The following is a 19,430-nucleotide window of genomic DNA, read 5'->3' on the forward strand; positions in this document are numbered from 1 at the left end:
TATTGTTAGGACATGCCTTGTCACAGTAAACACAAGGACCATGGATCATGTGTTACTGACCCATACAACATAGTGTTTAGGGGCTGCAGCAGAAGATTTTAGGCAGTAGCTTTACATCGGGGCATAAAATGGAAAGCAAACCTGTATATTCTCTTGCAGCTTGAAGTTAATACATTTTATTCATCAACATTTTTTTTCAATATCTGAAAAAAGGGAAAACCCACAGCTGCTCCAAAGATACTCTGCCAGTGGCTTTGCTGACACAAACATTTTAAAATAAAAAAACCAAGCCTGGAAGTTGCATAAAAAATATCTTTACAATATCAAATGTTAATATAGTTAGAGAATGTTAGATGTAATATATGTTAGAGAATTATTACTATTGTTTCTATTCAGCATGGGTTAGCAATTAGAGACCCTGCTGTGCAAGGCTGTGAATATACGTATGTGAAATGTAAGTTGCTCTCCCAAAGCTTGTAACTTAAAACAGTATGGGAGCAGGAGTACCTTTGTTATCATATAGTCAGATAGCAGAAAACCTGCAGTATGTCATCATTAATGAGTCTGGAGTAAATTTCAGCTGGAGAATTGCTGTGTTGCAATAACGTTTCCTTTCTACTCTTTCTGGTGCCATATGCTGCCATAATTAGTGCAGGCAAAAGGTAATGATAGCACAGTGGAAAAGATGGAGCATGATTAGAAGCAGGTTGATCTCTAAGCTCTACATTATGTCATCTGTACATAAAGCATATGAAGTACAATGCAGTTTTAATCCAGATTTTTAATCTTACACTTATATTTTGGGAAATGGTTTTGTCTTTCTCTTAGAACCACCATTATTTACATAGGCACATATATTTATGCTGTAATTGCTATACCAGCCTCTCCAAAAAACCTGTGAGTCTTTTCCTAGAGGTAGTCGCTCTTGATTTTTCGTGTGGAATTGATATAATAAGATGAAATTCATATTGGCTTGATTTAAAGATTACATAATATCCATATTTAGAGATTTTTTTCATTCAGAGGCAAAAGGGAGTTCTCACGCTGAGCTCTTAGGCACAGACAATACAAAGTTACCTTCCCCACTGATCATTTGACTTGAATAGTTCATGAAGAACTTACAGAAAAATGTCAGAGGCTGCCATTATATGGTAGGGTCCCAGCAGGAGCAAGATAGATATGCTAACTTCAATATGTCACCTAATTGTAGGTGAATTGCTATGGATTCAGATATGTGGATAATGTGAATGCTTTTCATTCCAAATACAAATGTGTATCTATACTTCTTAGGTGAAATATTGGGTCTATTCAACTTATGTCAGTTAGACCAGAATCACTGAGATTGGAAAAGACCTGTAAGGTCATCAAGTCCAACCATCAACCCAACACCACCATGCCCACTAAACCATGTCCCGCAGTGCCACGTCCACACATTCCTTGAACACCTCCAGTGATGGTGACTCCACCACCTCCCTGGGCAGTTTATTCCAGTGTCTCACCACTCTCTCAGTAAAGAATTTTTTCCTAATATCCAGCCTGAACCTCCCCTGGCGCAACTTGAGGCCATTTCCTCTTGTCCTGTCGCTAGCCACTTGGGAGAAGAGACCAACACCCACCTCCCCACAACCCCCTTTCAGGCAGTTGTAGAGAGCGATGAGGTCTCCCCTCAGCCTCCTCTTCTCCAGACTGAACACCCCCAGCTCTCTCAGCCGCTCCTCATCAGACTTGTGCTCCAGACCCCTCACCAGCTTCGTTGCCCTTCTCTGGCCATAAAAGCAGCAACTATGGTGTGGAAATCTAATGTATGAATAAGCTTTGTTCTATTTCTGATACTGACTCCTGCCAGTGAGATTGAAACAGTATCAAAATGGTTGCTATCAGTATTTTGACACTTTCAGTTTCACCCAAGACTAGTAAGTATATACACACATATATATACATGTTTTTATCACAGAGAATACGAATTTTTCCTCATCTGGATTTAACTCTATTTTAAACATAGTTAAAAAAATTAAGATGAACAACTACACAACTTGAAAATGCCAGTAAATATCTTTCTGCATCCTTAGAAAGCTATTCAAATTATCCTCTTCTATTCTGTCTATCTTGGTACTTTTGTTGTCCCTCATTGCTGTATGTTCTCAGTCCTTTTGCAATGATTTACAGATTTTATCCTTTTAACAGCTTTTCAAAGCAGAAATACATCCTCACCATTTTAAAGCTGAGTTGGGGGCATAGCATGAATTAAAGGGCTTCCCTAATTCCATTGTGACAGAGACGGGACTTAAAGTCCAATTCTCCAAGTCCTAATTCAGCCAGACCAGCCTTGCTTACTAGTCCACCACAGTGTCAACTTGTTGCCTACAGTCTCTCGCCCTGTTATGCAAAGCCTAATTGCGGAATCAGGCACATATTTCATGGGGCCAATGCCACTGTACCATTACTTTTCTGTTGTGTCTTTCTGGTCATACAGTCTCTGTACAACGTGACTTGAGCAGTCTCCAGATGTGCAAGGCTGAAAACCACCGCCCTGACAAGCCTATCTAGATTGCTCACCTTAACTCCTGTCAATGCCACACATCAAATGGGCGCAGATGTGTCATTCAGCATAGATTTGGCACTGATTCCTTTGCCTGCCTTCTCTTTCTGTTAAAGCATAAGAGCCAAGCCCCCTTGACTCCACATGGGAAAAGTCTGGCAGCTACCAGGATCTGGAAGTCCTTGCCAAGAGCAGCATCTGACACTGTGCCTAGATGCCTGGCTGCTCTCCTATGACACCCTGGCCTATTGCACTGTTGGCTGTGAAATTCTTTTTGTGGCTAGTGCAAGGTTGTGGCTCTGATTAGATTTCTGCATCCATGTTATCACCACTGTCCTGTGTAATGATCTTCTGTGCTAATCAAGCTGTCAGCCAGCAGCACCATGCATATCTGCTAGCAGCCCCAGGAGGTGTTTGTTCTCTGAATTATTTTCCTGTGTTGCAGGAAGGGAAAGATGACATTTATAAATTTTAAATTATTTCTCTATATTTGCTACTTTATTTTAGTTCTGCACCAAGTAGGCTGAGTACATATTTTGATTTGTGTTCTCTTGTTCTGCATCTATAGCTCTCTGCATCTGTTTGTAGGTCTATATTTAAGATGTTTACTTAAACTTTGCAGCAGACGATTTCCAGTCTAAAGGAATTGCTTTTTCTACTTCCTTTGCAATACTTAGCTTATAGTTCTGCAAGAACGTGAACCTAGTGCAAGAAGGTCACAATCAAAATAGGTTACACCCACTTGCCCATGCCCTGTTGTCATACGAGCCCTTGGGAACTGTAAACTGTTGGCATGATTCAAAATTTAAAAAAACCCAATGAAATAAAGAAACCCCACAAAGCAGCACTAAATTTCACTAGTGCAATGTAGAATAAGTCCAGAATAAACAGTAATTGGCACACCAGAGAACACAGTTCTGTATACATCCATAAAGATGTATCAATGTGCTTATGATTTTTCAAAACTGAGTAGGTACATGCAGGCACATAAGTTCATGTTCAACCACCAAAAAAAAGGTCTGATTTTCAAAACTGTTGTGCTATCAGCAGATCCCACTAAAGTCAAAAGTAGGAAGTGAAACTTTGTATTCTATACTTTTATTTTTTTTAGTGCTTTTCTTAATGACTCTATTCTAAGCCTTTTGCTAGCAGAGCCTGAAACAAATGAACAAAGAACAATCATCTTAACTGTACTTCAATATACTCTTACAATAAGTGAAAAATGTGGTGGGAAAGACAAAGTACTGCTTTTACAATATCCTGTGCCAAATCACAGGTTATACAATTCAGTTTTTTATTTGCACAGCCAACAGTGCTTTGTAGAGCAATCAGAGGAGACAATACAATCCATTTTAAATTCTCATTACTTTAGAAGTGTTGAATCTTCTTAAATTGTTTCGGGGTTAATTGAGAATTTGCAGTTTTACAATAGACTAGGAATTGTTTAGGCTGCCCTTGTTTCACATTTTTGTGTATACCTTTGCTGCAAAGTTATAAAAACAACAACAAAAAAAGAAACAAAGAAGAGAAATGAAATAATGATCTGCATTGTTACTATTCTAATAACTTATTCTTACAGGAGATAAAGCCCAGATATTGATTAATGTTTAACTGGTTGTTAAGTGGAAGGACATGTTGGGTTGATGGAACATCTCACTATGCGCTAGCATTTGCCTTTGATTCTTTTCCGCATATTCCCTAAGAGATAATTTCCACTCCTGGGCAAGCCAGTGGTGAAACTCTGAGTGACTTTTGTGGGAGCACAAATAAGCCAAGTGTTTTCAGTATTTGTCTCTTTTTCTCATAAATTCCAAAAGGTTCTGGTTTCCAAATTTGTCCTTTAATTTATTTTAACATAGTAATAACTCATAAAACTGTGGAATTTTTCATGGCTGTATATATTGAATTTTTGATCCTGAAACTGGCTGCCTGAACACCACTGTGTTCCTACACACCACGGAAAAGTCAATCTGGTTCAGCAGCCCTGAGGAGGTTGCATTTTTCAAACCTGAAGCAAAATCTTGGTAAAGAACAGCAGTCATGTGGACAGTGTTGCCTGTTAGCACCTCTGAAATTAGTCATGTTCATCTTCTGTAGCATAATATCACTTCCCATGAAGGTACACCAAAGAAATTTTGGGGCAACTGATGACTTTTTTGGTAAGAGAGGTATTTCTCTGATGAATTAAGAGAACGCTTTCTTCTAAAAGCGATTTTGTTTTCCAAAGACAAAACTCAGTATTTTTTCTTTGGACTCTCCTTTTGAAATAAGAGTACTTTATCAGTCTTTGAAGTATAATGTGAATCTACAGAATAGTTTATTTAAATGGACCTGTGGGTCACATGGCAAATTCATAGGGATTCTGGAGCCCTGTGCTTTCTAAGGCATAAAGTCGAGTCCTGCACTGCCTCCAGCTAGTCCAGTTACAATGGATACCTGATCTGTGGGCTGGGAAAATAGGTCTATGTTTCTGTCCTGAGGTACTCAGGCCTGAGTTACCTGTGTGTGCACTGCTTCATTTATGCATGAGGAAACCAGTTTGCCCAGAACTTTTCCCTTTTCAACAACTAAGTTTTCTTCCTGCTGAATAGTATGGTGCCTGTGCCCAAAATCTATTATTCAAAGGCTATTATAAGTCAAATCCATTCTAATCTTTCCTAACTTACATGGGAAAAAACCCCCCATCTTTGCTTAATGACACCTTCCCATGGCATTATTTCAAATGTTGGAGGGGAAGTTCCTGGGATGAGGGACGGAAGAGATCCATTCTTCAGTTCATTCAATAGCCTTTTACAGTGCTGTCTTAATGACAGAATTTAAGCTTGAGCCATACACTAAGTCATTTGCTTTTGGTTTTCTTTTACCTTCGGCCAATGATCAGGCCTACTGCTCAAACATAGTAAAATTTGCTGCATGAATAATGGATGATGCTAATGGCCACCTCGGACATCTGACAGCTCAGAGCTGTGGCTCTGCCTAGCTCTTCTGAGGTCCCAGCAAAAACCCAAAGTTCTCAAACTCTGACTGATCAAAATAACTGGACAATGAAAATGCATAAGTTATACAGAACTGAGAGGTCTGAAATGAGGACTGGGGGGTCAGAGCCAGCTGGATAGGACAGCCACACGTTGACCCCTCGTTGTTAGCTATGAAAATGGACATCCCTTAACACTCTGCTAGAGGGACCTGGCAACTAATCACAACTTATTTTTCCACTTTCCAGAGGGCACAAGAGACCGAAGCAAGCCTCTGAAATAAGCATTCAGTGAGACTATGTCTTTCTTTGTTGGCCTGCAATTTATTCTTTCCTCTTCTAGCAACTGCCATTTTATTTCATTTTACTTACTTTTTTTTACCCCCCTAACAATCTGTTATTGTTCATTATTCCCTCAGGAAATAGTTGCACCGGTAAATTATTTTTGGCAGCACTGTCACACAGGACACCTTTCAGATGAATGCCGCTATGAGGCACTGGCTAGGCACATACTCATTAATCAATAACAGGTTTCATGTCAATTACTTACAATTTAAAATGTCTATAGAAGATTGTATGGCTGTTTATGACCTATGCAAAAAAGATAAACAGGTTATTATACTCAGTATTGATTATATGATTGGAGTTTTAGTTTAAAATATTAACACATTTCATTGGAGAGGGAATTGGTACTAGTTAATTCAGCTCTGTGTTGTTATATTACTTAATATATTTGACTGAGTATAGAATTAGGCCCTAATCATGAACATTCTTATGTTTAATACTTCAGTCAAGTAGGGCAGTTCTTCATGCATAAACTCCACAATCTCTCTAAATATTTCCGGTATCAGGGTCTAAATATTTGTGCCGATTAATGCAAAGAAAGCACAACAGTGAATTTTGTATTGAGGCATCTTGACAGACAGCATTTTCAAATCCTTATTTAGACATGTATGTGGTTGAATTGTTCCAAGATTGTGAGCATCTATTTGAAATCATCAGAAGCAGGAAACTACAGATCACAGACTGCAGAACAAATGTATGCAAACCGGGTCTGCATATAACCAGTTCCCATTAGACCTAATGAATCCATAGTCTAACTCTCTTTTTGCTACCATACCCCACAATTTATTACATTTCCAGCCTCACCCAAAACAACTAATTGTATGAAAAAGATGAAAAACACTCAAAAAATAAATTAAAAATATAACTCCTAGTCCAGCCAGAATTTTGAGTTTGGAAAAAGGAGGACCGTGAGAGGATTCATGAAGTCTGTACATACCAGTGTTGTTGCAGAGGTCCTTTGAAAGTGTTCAGGTACTCTGGCCGTGTAATATAGCAGTAGGAAACAGGTCCTACATAATGTTTTAAATATTGATTTCCGTACTAAGCTTTGGGACATATGTATCCAAAGAAATTGGCTCAAACCTCTCTCTCTATGTCCATCTGTCAGATAAGCCTAACAATAATGAACTATCTCAAAGGGAAGGCATAAGGTCTAAGTTGTATTTTTTAAGTATTAAGAGATCCACCCCATGAAAGCCAGTGAGTGCAAAGATATATTCTTTTGTAGTAATGTAATTGTTTTATGTCTAGATATGTAATTTGTTAACAACTTTTATACCTTTATTTAGGTATTCAGTTTACAAGGATCCAGCAGGCTGGCTAGAAATTAACCCTACCAATGGTACCATTGGCACCACTGCTATCCTGGATCGGGAATCTCCTTATGTTCAGAATAACATATACACTGCTCTCTTTCTGGCAATAGACAGTGGTGAGTAACTGTTATGGATCATATCCATCAAAGTATATGACTTTTTTCCTGCTTGAAATTTTCTGTTCGGAAATGTGCATGTGTGAAGTTAAGCATACGCTTCAGCACTTTGCTAGGTGGCCACCTAAAGCTGTTAGCGGTCATTGTGGCAAACAGAAAATAGAGGAATTAACTTAAAACTTCAAACTTGGAACAGCTCTGATTTAAGGTTACGTCTCACACATTTATTCCTACACTGCAATCTTAATGCTAGATGCAAATAGTCTATGAACATTCTTGGAAAGTAATAAATCATCTTTATCAGAGTTAATTTCTTCATAATATTTGAGCAGTTAGTAAGCCTAAGGCACCTAAATACCAATAACAACTCATCCCTGATATGCTTAATTCTATTCTATTCAATACATGACAATAAAAACAGAAGTAAAACCCCTTGTTAAAATGCAATATTTTTTACATATTGTGTGGATTAAAGTTCCTTCTGTCAAATACAATCAAAATTAAACTATCTAGTGAAAATTCAGTAAGTGACTTTGCAGCAGAGAACGAAAGAGAAAATCCTGAACATTCCAAATCTCCAGAGCTAAAGGCACAAAATAAATAAAAGATTTGTCTGTAATATAACAGCTAATATGCTAACGCTTTTTCACAGCTGCAGCTGGTTTAGTCCTGGTGATGAATTGTAAAACATTCTTTTTAGGAGGGTAATTCTACATTTTTGAAACCACATGACTCAGGGAACATTTTCAGGGCCTGACAGGAAAAAGAAAATATCGCCTTAAGTATAAAAGAAAAAAAATTCTGCTGAGATGATGATTTACTTTTATATTCATATACATATTTTTCTTAGGAAATTTCCATGGAAAAATGTTGCACTAAACTTATCTCTGTCTTTTACTTGCTATTGGATAAAGATTTTTTAAATGCATGATAAAATCTGGTACACTGGGAAATGGCATCTTACAATGAAAGTAAAAAGTCAGGATAATACTATTGAGGGATTATCCAAAGGACAAAGTTGCATATGTTTTAAAGGTAGAGTCAAATATTCTCAGAGAGAATAGATGAAACAAGAAGCTGAATATTTCCAACTGTGGAAACCAATCTGAATTCAAGTGGATTTTGGGGTATACCTTTATGTTGTGCTTAGGGCAGTAACGCTCACTGCTCATCTATTCTAAGCCAAGAACGTCACTGCTAGGTGACCCCTCTTAATTCCCAGATTTTTTTCCATTCGGGAAAAACGAGAGAAGGGAAAGGTGTCTGTGCGCTAAACAGCAGAGCAAGAGAAGATATTTAACATGGGTTAGAGAAAAGGAATCCTGTTCAGTTGAGGTACTGAGTCAGCATCTAATTCAAGTGGCCGTTACTGCATTTATTTGTAATTCTGCAGTACTGTTAGCAGGGAAGCTAATCTGCTCCAACATTATTGACTTCTTTGAATTAATTAATTAGAAACCACATGTGTGCATTTAGTACTGGCATGCTAAGGTGTTAATAATGATGATTCAGGAGTATTGTACTACTTCACTGTATGTAGCTCAGCCACATGTGGAAGTAGCAATAAATAGCAGAGCTTAAATAGCTGATATTAACCTTGTGATCTGTATCACCCCTGGATTAATTACCAAACAGCTTGTGAAACACATTAAACTTAGAGGCAGGTTGGTAACTGGAAAAATTATCTTCTGGTCTGTATAAATATCGAAGAGTGGAATTTGTGAAAGTTGAGTGGAGCCAGAGCTCCTCTGGAGCCCCAACCTCAATGGGCAGTCATACACGGATACTCGCCGCTGGTTCCACCTGGCCAGAGGAGCGGTGCTGGGGCCTGCTGGGGAGCACCGCCTCGCTTCAGGCAGCCTGCAATAAGACAGGCAAGCTTCAGTTCACACACTGTCCACTTGCGGTTTGATCGGTTCCATTCGCAGAGGGAACAATGCTGGCTTTGCACATAGGTGCTGCCAGCCTGAAGTCTCAGTCTAGAGTCTGTGGCTAAAGCAGCCAAGGAAGTTTTATAATTTATTTCAATGGGTAGGTCTGGGGGTCTGCCTTGTCCCCTGTGGTTATGACTGGGACTGATAAAATCCTTGGAAGGTGTTCCCCAGCTTATTTCCAGGCCACTGGTAATGCTAACTAAGAAAGCTGTGAAACCCACTTCATTTTTCTATTCATCATTGCTAATGTCCGTCTTGAAAAGGGTGTGACCTGCTACCCAGTGCAGCTCCAAGCATAACACAGAGTACCTCAGTCCAGGCCCAGCACCACACTGGTGCTTGTGAGGCTTCCTAGACAGGCCAGCTCAGTTAGAGGTCTGCATGTCTGTGTGGCCACACCAAGAATGCCTAATCCATCTTCCCTCAAGTTCAGTTTTTGACAGCACTACCAGGAGCTGCAGCAGTGTTGACATTGTTAACTGTCAGTATAAGGGATTGCAAACATGATGCTTGCTGTGGAAGGGTGTCTATGAGTTGTGCGCTAATTTTTAACACTATTTATAGTAAGGTGAGGTTCTAAAAATCAAATAAAACTTTGGACCTTAGACCTTTCTAAAGGACCTTAGTCATATACTAGAACACTACATAAACATATTATTTTCTATTAACATTCATAGCATATACAGTTTATATAGTTACAGAAAAGATACTCTTGTCCCATCATATTCCATGACCACCTCTTTTTAAAAAGACCTTATATGTGCTGTCTTGGGTGAAGAGTAGAGACAGCTGAAAACAAAACTCACAGTGAAACTTTTTTCATACACTTTCACTGATGTCAATAGAGAATCTGTCATTGGATTCAGCAGGCACTGGCTTCTTGTTATTACGCTTCAGTGCAGGGCACAAGTGCCAGGGCATTTTTCTTATTTGTAAAGTGTTGAAGATTTCTGTCAGAAGTAAAACCAGGAGCTTCATGCTTGGTCGTTCTTTATATAAATCCATCACATCTTCCTCTTTTTTCACTAAATCACAAAACTATTCTTTACCAGTAGGACAGTAATCATGAATGAACCATCGAAAATGGAGTCACCCCACTGGAGGAAGCAACTTAGTTGTTTATGATATTCTTTTTTAACTTTATGATATTATTTTTCAGCATTATCAAATTAACTGCAGAGAAAGGTAGTTAAGTATGAATTATGTTATTTCTGATCTAAACAGTTCCTGTTCCTTCCCAAACATAATTGAAACAATGTGTAAGAGCAAATTTGATGGACACAGTATTAATTTTATAGATAATAAAGTTTGACCTTTTATTGGGGGAAATTTCACTTTAAAAAGGACTTTTGGAATGAATATCCTAATTTTCTCTGTACTTTTGATTTCAGTAAAGGTCATGGTAGTGTCTTTAGAATTTGAAAACTCTTTTTATTAAAGACGTGTGGACATAGAATCTCTGGTCTGTTAAAGAAGAAATTAAACACTGGTAGGAAATATCATGAAGCAGAGTTAACACATTAAAGTGTCATGAACTGTGTTTAATCTGAGAATGAGCTCATAATGGGACAAAGTCAGGTTTATGCAAACTTGGAAAACATCAGCGGTTTCATTCAATTAACGAAAGTACCAATAATGATCATTTCCTGGATTTAGCATTCTAATCACTAAAAACAATGCAATATCACAAGCATACAGTGCAATCATTGGGAGTATATCTGTAAAACACACATGTGTTAAACATAGACAAATCATTTCAGTTTGAGAAATCTGCTTGGGACAGACCTTCCAGGAGATTTGGTGCGTGACCATGTTGTAGTGTCATCCTACAGATTCTGTTATATACTGGAGTAGCTGGGATGACTATTGTAAAGCAGAATACCTGTATGTTTTTCTCATAAGGTCAGTCATGCTAAAAACTCTCCAGGAATGGTCTTTTTTCCCCTGTATTCTGAGAGTTTGAGTCATAATTTAGAAAAAGTAAGGGAGGAGAAAAACATGAAAATTTTGGAGGCAAAGCTAAAAAAAAAATCTGGAAAATGTGTGAAATCTAAAAAAGCTAAAATTGCTTTCTCCCTTTCCTTTAAGAGGGATGAATAATAAAATATATCCAGATTTACCTTAGCTGTGCAATAAACACTCATGTTGTTGTGGAGGGACATGATACCCTAGTTAATGTCCCCATTGTGTAACTTTTTCTATCTCTTTAGAAGATAAACTTTGGTTACCTTTGTTTGCCTGATACATGGGAAAACCACTTACGCTGTTCAAGTATGTCAGCTGCTGGTGACAAATGATGAAACACTAATACCCAGTCTTGCTGATTTGGTTAAATGCAGTTATCAACTTCAGTTTTCTCAGGCCACTCTGGTGGAGTACCAGCCACACAAAGCCAGGTAGCAATGTTCTCCCCCTGAGATGGATATTCTCATCTAGTGCAAGTTTGCCATCTTCTTCCCCTGCTATGCTCATCATTGGGGAACTACTGAGACGAAAATTGGGAATATAAGTATTTCCACTACATTAAACATAGAGGAGGATAAATGTCATTGAAAATGTGGCATCTCTTCCAGATGTTAAAGATACTCAGAGATGGAGTTAAGGGTTCAAAATTTTAACTGATGTAGCTTTAAATGCATGAAATCACAGTAAGCACTGTTTTTTACAGCAATACTGCATGAGTGAAAACTGCTTTCTTTTCTGAAAGTGGGTGGCTCCCTACATGACATCACCATCCCCAGTGTTTGACATTATAAGCATTGACATGGCAGCCATCCACAGTCACAGGCAGGATGTCCAGCAGGAGGGCTGAGCTGCAGGAAATAAGCTTCAGGAGCAGTAACCTTTATTTAATGTAGTATCCGTATTTGAGCAAGGTAAAGGTTAAGAGATATGGAGAACTATAAAAAGGTCTCTCTAGATTGGTGTGATTTCAGTGTTTGCCTTGAGCTACACTGGCCAGTTTAAAAAAAAACCCAACCTGGATATTTCTTCTATGACTGTGGCCAGTTGCATATGTATAAATTAGCTAGCTGAGTGGCACTCTTTCAATTTCCCTGTTGCACATGCAAAGCAAAATGAGGAAGACGTGAGTCAGGGTCTAGTTTTCACTTTTTTCCTTTTTTCCAAGGACCAGCTGAACGACACCCAAGCAATTCTGAATCTCATTTATTGTGCAAGGCTCGATACTTCTAATCATTAAAAAGAAAAATTATCATTCTGTACTATGTGTAATGAACAGTAACAGGCAACATCTAGAAAAAACTGGAGTAACAACGAGATGTGTAACAATTTGCCATTAGAACTTTCCCTTACATGTATCTAACCTGTCTTCTTGCTTCATGATGTACATAATTAAATTACCACAGATTGATTCCACATAAAACATGCTATTTTTGAAGAAATCAGGCAATTAGTTTCCATGGCAACCCAATTAAGCCAGTTTTATACCCCTTATCTTAATTGCTGTATTAATCGAGAAGAGAGAATAAATTGAATACTCATCCATTTCTTGCCGTTTTAAATTTCAGTAAAATATGAATTGCACACAAAATATTGTTTTAATTTGTCATCACGGACTCATGATTAGAAAAAGAAATTAGAATGCTGAAAACAGTATTTAAGACGGATGGCATATGTCAGTAGCAATTTGATATGCTGGAAGAGCTGTGCTCTTTTGAAATGTAATTACTCAAAAATAGGATCTGCATATATTATTTGAGTGAATGAATGAAGGATTATAACTTTTAAACACTATTTGTTTTATAAATTTTGAAAAATATCTATATGCCAATACATAAAGAAAATGCATAGGAAATTTCAACTCATGGGAAATTTGGGACCTCTTTTATACAAAATGTCAGCATATGGCATTTATGAGACCAGTTTTCAAATACGTCAGGTACTAAGCAGCACACCCAAATTTTGGTATCTTCCCACTCTACTGGTTCCATTTACTTCAGTTGAACCATTAATAGAGTTCAGCTTGAACACCAAATGTGATGGAATATGCCTGTCTGAATGGGATTTATGCCTGCAGTGAGGGTACCTGCTGCCAAATCAGCTAGTATGCACACATTTTCTGATTAGAAAAACAGCATATGGAAGGGAAAAAAACCCCCAGAAATCTGTGTTTAGATTTTCATAGCAGTATCATTAGAAAGCATGAAGCATTATTTCTCACAGTCCATATTTGAAGTATAGTAATTTAAAGAGAGAACATGTTACTTAGCCTAACCATGGACCGCACAGTCTGGCTGCATAGCTCCCTCCAAACAATTTGGAAACTTCTGCAACGCTCTTTTCATTCTTTATTCTCCTGCTTTCTTGCTGTATTCTCCTTCAGGCAAATATGAGGCTGAAAATAGAGAAATTGGTGAAAAATCCATATCCAAGGAGAGATCCTAGGCAGTTGTACATTTTACAGTTAGTGATACAGGAGTAAAATGAAGGAAATTCTGTAGGCATCATTGCAGTTCCAAATTGACCTTGATATGACTATGATTCGAATATAGTTTATAGAAGTTTTAAGATATAAGGCTTTATTCACGATGGTTCAGAGGAAAGGTAATTGTGCCAGAAATCAGCAAACCCATGTTTGTAAAGGCTTTTTTTCCTGCTCAAATATGAAGAAAAATTGTTCTTACTATAATTGCTCACTCATTTTGTATCTGTGTAACTTCGTTAGCCAGCAAAAAAGTAGAAGCGGGGAAAAAAGCTGGAATTGAGCTTTCTAGGTTACATAAGTGATAGTGCAAGTGGATTAAAAACTGCTGCTAAATGGTAAACCATAAATATGGTAGTAAAATTTAGAATAAATGAATTTTCACTTTGTCACCTTGAGAGGAAATCTATATGGCAATGGATACCCTATTGCTTGCTCTAGGAATTAAATGGCCTTGTAATTCCTGCTTCATGGCATAGAAGGACATAGATAATATGTATTAATTTGATGGTGCTGGAAGCTTAATTTAATAAGAAGAAATGAGTACAGAAGTCTTTTTACCATTCATAATGAGCATGTGAAAAGGGACAGTTCATGCTCCATTCTTCCTAAACACTGTTGTGGCTTCCAGCAATATTGTGGCTTAGATCTTTGTGGCAGCTGGATTCTCTGGAATGGTTGATTTTTCTTCTTTGGAAATTTGATAAACATTGCCATAATCCAAGGTCTCTGATGTTCTTAAAAAAAAAAAAAGTATAATAGTTCCAATTAAATACCTTTTTTAATATTTGTTTCTAATTAGATTTTGTTATGTAAAGGCATTTACATAAATATTCCTTTGCTGTAATGACCAAAATACAAACTATTAAAGTTCCAAACAGAGAAGATTTCCTATGTTTAGCTTTTGATACCATTAGGTGAACTTTCTAAATACAAGTGAAAACACGCAGTCTCCCAGTCTTAACACTTTTTGATTTGTGTCTGGCATTTTTCTTGTTAGTTGATTATCAATGCTTTGTTCCTTAGCTGTGCCACTAAACAAATTATATTATTTACAAGTGAACTGACTTTTATCTGATTTATTCCAAGCCCATTTTCACATAGCATGTGGAAATGTACTTTTTTGTGTTTGATAATCCTTGTTCTCCCTTGTGCAACTTGTTCTATTTTAGAACAAGTCAAGTTTGGTGTCAAACCAAAAAAAAAAAAAAGACTCAAACTAGAAGGGAAAATATTCCTTGAGGGTCTTCCTGTTGGTTTTCACAAATTAAATGAATGCTATTTACTTGAACAAATATTCTTATTATATCCAATTTGTTTAGTTTATAATATCCTTTAAATCTTAAAAAAATATATTTTAAATACTCAATTCTAGAAGAAAAAAATACACCTCAGTTATTCCATAGAGGTATTTAAAAATTTCAGAACTCAGAAAGCTCAAGGTAGGATGGACAAACATCAGTTTAATTCTTTGATTTTGTGTGGTCTGTTGACCAAGGAATATGATATATTTTAAGCACCAATGTTCAAGCAATTGTTTTACATGGATATGTTCTTAGGAACCTTTCCAGTGCTTTAAGGAATAAACATCTTCGTTTTCAAGGACAATCTAGACTCACCGTAATCGGTTAATTTTCTAAGTTCTGAATATGTTTTTGAATGCTTGGAAAATGTAATCAGGGTCATTTAGGCTAATCTTGAGATTTGCTGCAAATTGGAAAGGGAAAGCTGGAAGAAAAGGATTAAATCTTTATCTTTTTTTCTCTTTGAGATGCATTTAAACAACTCTTCCATCCTGAAAATGTTCTACTGGTTTAGATCAATGTTTCTGACCAGCTTCTGTAATTACATACTGGCAGTTTAGTGTAGGTGGATGGCTACTTTTAGCTACCCTCCTGCTCAGCTGTACTCCTAGAAGACGATATAGTGTCTAAACACGGTAACTGTCGTGATTCCACCAGTGAAGTGCCTAAATTGTTTCTTCCACTGTTGCTGTTGTTGACAGAGCTCAGTTAGTGGAGAAAAACAGTACTGAATGTGAAAATGGCAGGTTGACACAGCTCAGATACCGGTGTAGCCAGTGTTGTGTTCCCCAAGGCTTCCTTAGCATTAAGTGAATAAAATCAAAATAATCCATGAAAGTCACACTTTGAGTTAAAACATATAAAAATGATGTGTGGCTATGTAGTTATTAGCATCTGCACTGACTATTTTAAAGCTTCTGTAGGTATGCCTACACAAGATGTGGTGAGACATTGAGAAATGCCTGTGGACTTATTCATACAGCGTGGATCCTTCTATCAGTCTTTTATGATGCTAACATTAGGAAGACAAGATAGAAGTACAGGTGTGTTTACATCGTGCAAAGAAATAGGGTGCTGCGTAGGCAACCCTCAGTCACGCTGTGAGTTTTTCTTTGGATACCCCCAAAAATTAAGTCCTCAACTCTCACTGACTTTTTAGGGGTGTTTGGCTTCTTATTGTGTGAGACATATCCAAAAATCTCACCTGCTGTGTGGCGATTCCTAACTCTATTTTTGCTGTCATTTCAAATAAATGAAAGCTGTTGATATTTGAATGTACATTGATTAGGAATGTCTTAATTCAGTTTCAAAGCAGTCCAGATACTGCCTTTAATTTCATGGAGCACAGCTCAGCCATAGTTAGAAATCTGTACACAACAGCATCACATTTCCGTAGAAAAACTAGAAAGTGGAACATGAAATGGCTCTTCGTGTCCATAAAAATGTTACATTCAGATTAAATGCATCATCAGCCATTCAACCATATGATTGCTTGTTAGACATGCCATTTTGTGCAAGTCTTGATACTTAAGAGAAATGTCATCTTAGTCTATGGCCATCATTGTGCGTAATCGGTATCTTTTAAGAAACTAACTACCTGATGGGCAGTCTCATTTGAGTAGTTAGATGTCTAAATGCCATCACGGTTCCTACGGGAACTTTTTGGACCAAAACCGAATGCCAGTTTTCAAATTTCTTGGCCGTGTGTTTCTACAGAGGGCTTATAATTTAAGACTTTACACTAATAATTCTAATATGATTCTAATATGATTCTCTGTGGCTTTTCATTAAAATTCAAGTACACAGAAGTATACAATGTATCTGTTTCTCTAATATTTCTTTTGAAACTTTTTTTTAAATAAAGGTAGCAACATGGTAATTTATGCTGTTAGCACTAAAATCCAATTTAACATCTACATCTTCTGGTAACAGTCCTTGCATTACAGATTCTAGTTCCCAGACAATAAACCCCATCATATTCTATGGCACTCTCTAACTCACGAAATAGAATTACTTTTCTTAGTCTATTTTTCACTTGTTGCATCTTACAACAGCAGTAGCTATTGCCTAACTGAAGACTGCTATTAGAAGCTTTGTATGCAGTCTCATGCCAGGATACGAAGACATTACCAGTCCTGATCAAGTTCAGATAAGTGTATCATACATTTCCAATTGCAGCGTGTTCTAAGATGAATCTGTACTTTTTTAGTGTTGCTGATCAAAGTTCCAGTCCCAAAGACCTTAACTAACTTGAAAGATCTTACTTACATTTTGGTCTCATTGAAGATTACTTGTTAAGGTTCTCAGTCTTGCCCTAGATTATTAAAATCAGGATTCAATACCAAGCTTTCACTTTCTTTCAGTATGAAATTAGCCATCCTTCAGTCTGCTTTAGTAGCTTTTACACACGAGAGTAATGCTGTTTCCTTCATACCTTTGTCATAGTATATTCACAGCTATGCCACCTGTGGGACCCTTAGCAGGAATTTGAAATTATCTGTATCCCCAATGGCGCTAAAGGCACCTAAAGGTTTAAAGTCTTCAGCCTCAGGAGGAACGGCCAATTCAGTTCAGTGACAAAAATGGAAGCTGAGCTCTTTTGAAAAGCTGCTCCAAAGGGCTGTTGGACAGAGCCCTTTTCATCTTGGTTTAAGCACTAATTCTGCTTTCAACTGCAAGTTTTTACAATACAAATTAAGAGAAGTTTTATTTCAAAATCTAAATATGGTACAGAAATCTTTCATTTCAAAACCAAAGCTGTCTGGAGATCATGGGTTTTTTGGATTATTTCAAAGGCATAATACTTTCAAATTTATAAAAGTCATATATTCCCAATGATACGTTTTGACCATTTTTCCTTGATTCATTTTTTGTTGTATTTTTTATGACATGCGTGTTAACAAGCTTCAGTTTATGACCTTGACATTTGCTTATTTTTCTTTTGGAGGTCTTCATAAATCACCAAAAGATTTTGTTTAAACCATTATAAATAAACCTACCAGAGAGTAAGTCATTGAAATGGACAGAAGCAATTTCCTTTCTCTCTATTTGTGCGTAATAGTTGACTGGCCCGCAAGCCATACAAAATAGTGAAACATTGCACGGCAGAGAAAATGCAGCCATATCTGCGTTTGACAAAATAACAGTACATTCATAATGCTGTTGGTTTCTTAATTTCAAAAGGCAGATTTTAATATTACTGACTTCAGAGAAAGATAAGAAGGGCAGCGCATAAGACATTATCAGTCCAGTGTGGAAATAATGCATTCAAAATTAAAGACAGCAGTTTAATTAAGTGCATGAAAGGCTGGCTTTTATGATCATATTTCAAATACTCGAATGTCTTTTCATCCATTCTACCGTATGACTTTACTTAATAATATATCAAGAACAAAAAATGTATTGGAGTCTTTCTGCAAATTCAATTAGTCCAATAAAAAGTGAAAAATAATTTCTTTTTCATTAAAAATAACTCGACCCTAACCCTTGCAATGACAAAGTGCAAGATGGGGGGGAAGAGGGGAGGAAGCTAAAGAACTATGAAAATTTTGCCTTTGTTATGCATTTATGTGTGCATGAAACAGATGAAGTGTCACCATTAGTAACATTTGTTATTGAAAGGACTAATTGCATTCTGCTACAGTTAGTAGTTTATCAGATCCAGACCACGGGGTGTTTACTTCTCCCTTAGGATGCACTCACAGTGCAGCAATAATTCCATAGTTTATTGGGCTGCTCTAGGCAGGGTAATTACGCTAAAGTGTACCACTTCCAGTGCTAAACTTGAAACTACCATGACACAGTGCACTAGTGCTTTACAGGTTAAGTGCAACCTCTTGAATCCTTTCTACCCGCTAAGGGTTTATAGCTAAGGGAAGTGCAGAGATCATAGATCTTGTATATTACACCAGAAAAATGAGTAACACAAACAACCCAGAAGCACAGCATTTCAAATGAGAAATTATTAAGTACAGCGTACAATGAAGGAAGTAATGTGCATTTAGAAAACTTTGAGATCGGTTAAAATGGGATGGCCAAGGGTTCTGTAATAAGATATTGAGGTTTAGACTGAAAGCAGTAGGTTACTGGCTCAACCGTGGCACACGTGTGTAGTGTCTGAAAGTTATTACCCCTTGTCAGCTCCTCTCTGACCTCTGTGAAATGAGGTGCTAGTCTCAGTCTGGCTCCCAGTGGGCAGCCGTCTCCGTTACAAACACTTCCAGTGTCACAGGTGGTTTGTCAGTCACAGCCTTGGTGAGTAAACATGGTGAGTAAACAACATCCTCACCTCTGAAGCTGGTTCTTTCAGGTCAGGGCTGAGGCAGGCTGGCGAATAATTTGAGAAAGCTTAAAACTTCACTGCTAACACAGGGTGGCTCTGGGTAAATAAAAGATCTAATTTTCCAGAGTTGCATGTTGCCAGGTTTCACTTCTGCTGACATAACTAAATGTGGCCCT

At 37.4% G+C, this 19,430-nt stretch overlaps 1 protein-coding gene across 2 annotated transcripts in view; it reads left to right on the top strand.

Annotated features, from left to right (window-relative positions):
* CDH13 (cadherin 13) overlaps positions 1 to 19,430 on the top strand; it is a 535,620-nt gene that overhangs the window by 472,264 nt on the left and 43,926 nt on the right. For both annotated transcript variants that reach the window (XM_059824681.1, XM_059824680.1), the window contains exon 11: positions 7,148 to 7,290. In XM_059824681.1, the coding sequence (XP_059680664.1) occupies positions 7,148 to 7,290 (143 nt within the window). The remainder of the gene's footprint in view (positions 1 to 7,147; positions 7,291 to 19,430) is intronic.

Source organism: Gavia stellata, chromosome 15 (genome assembly GCF_030936135.1).
Source record: "Gavia stellata isolate bGavSte3 chromosome 15, bGavSte3.hap2, whole genome shotgun sequence".
Taxonomy (NCBI): domain Eukaryota; kingdom Metazoa; phylum Chordata; class Aves; order Gaviiformes; family Gaviidae; genus Gavia; species Gavia stellata.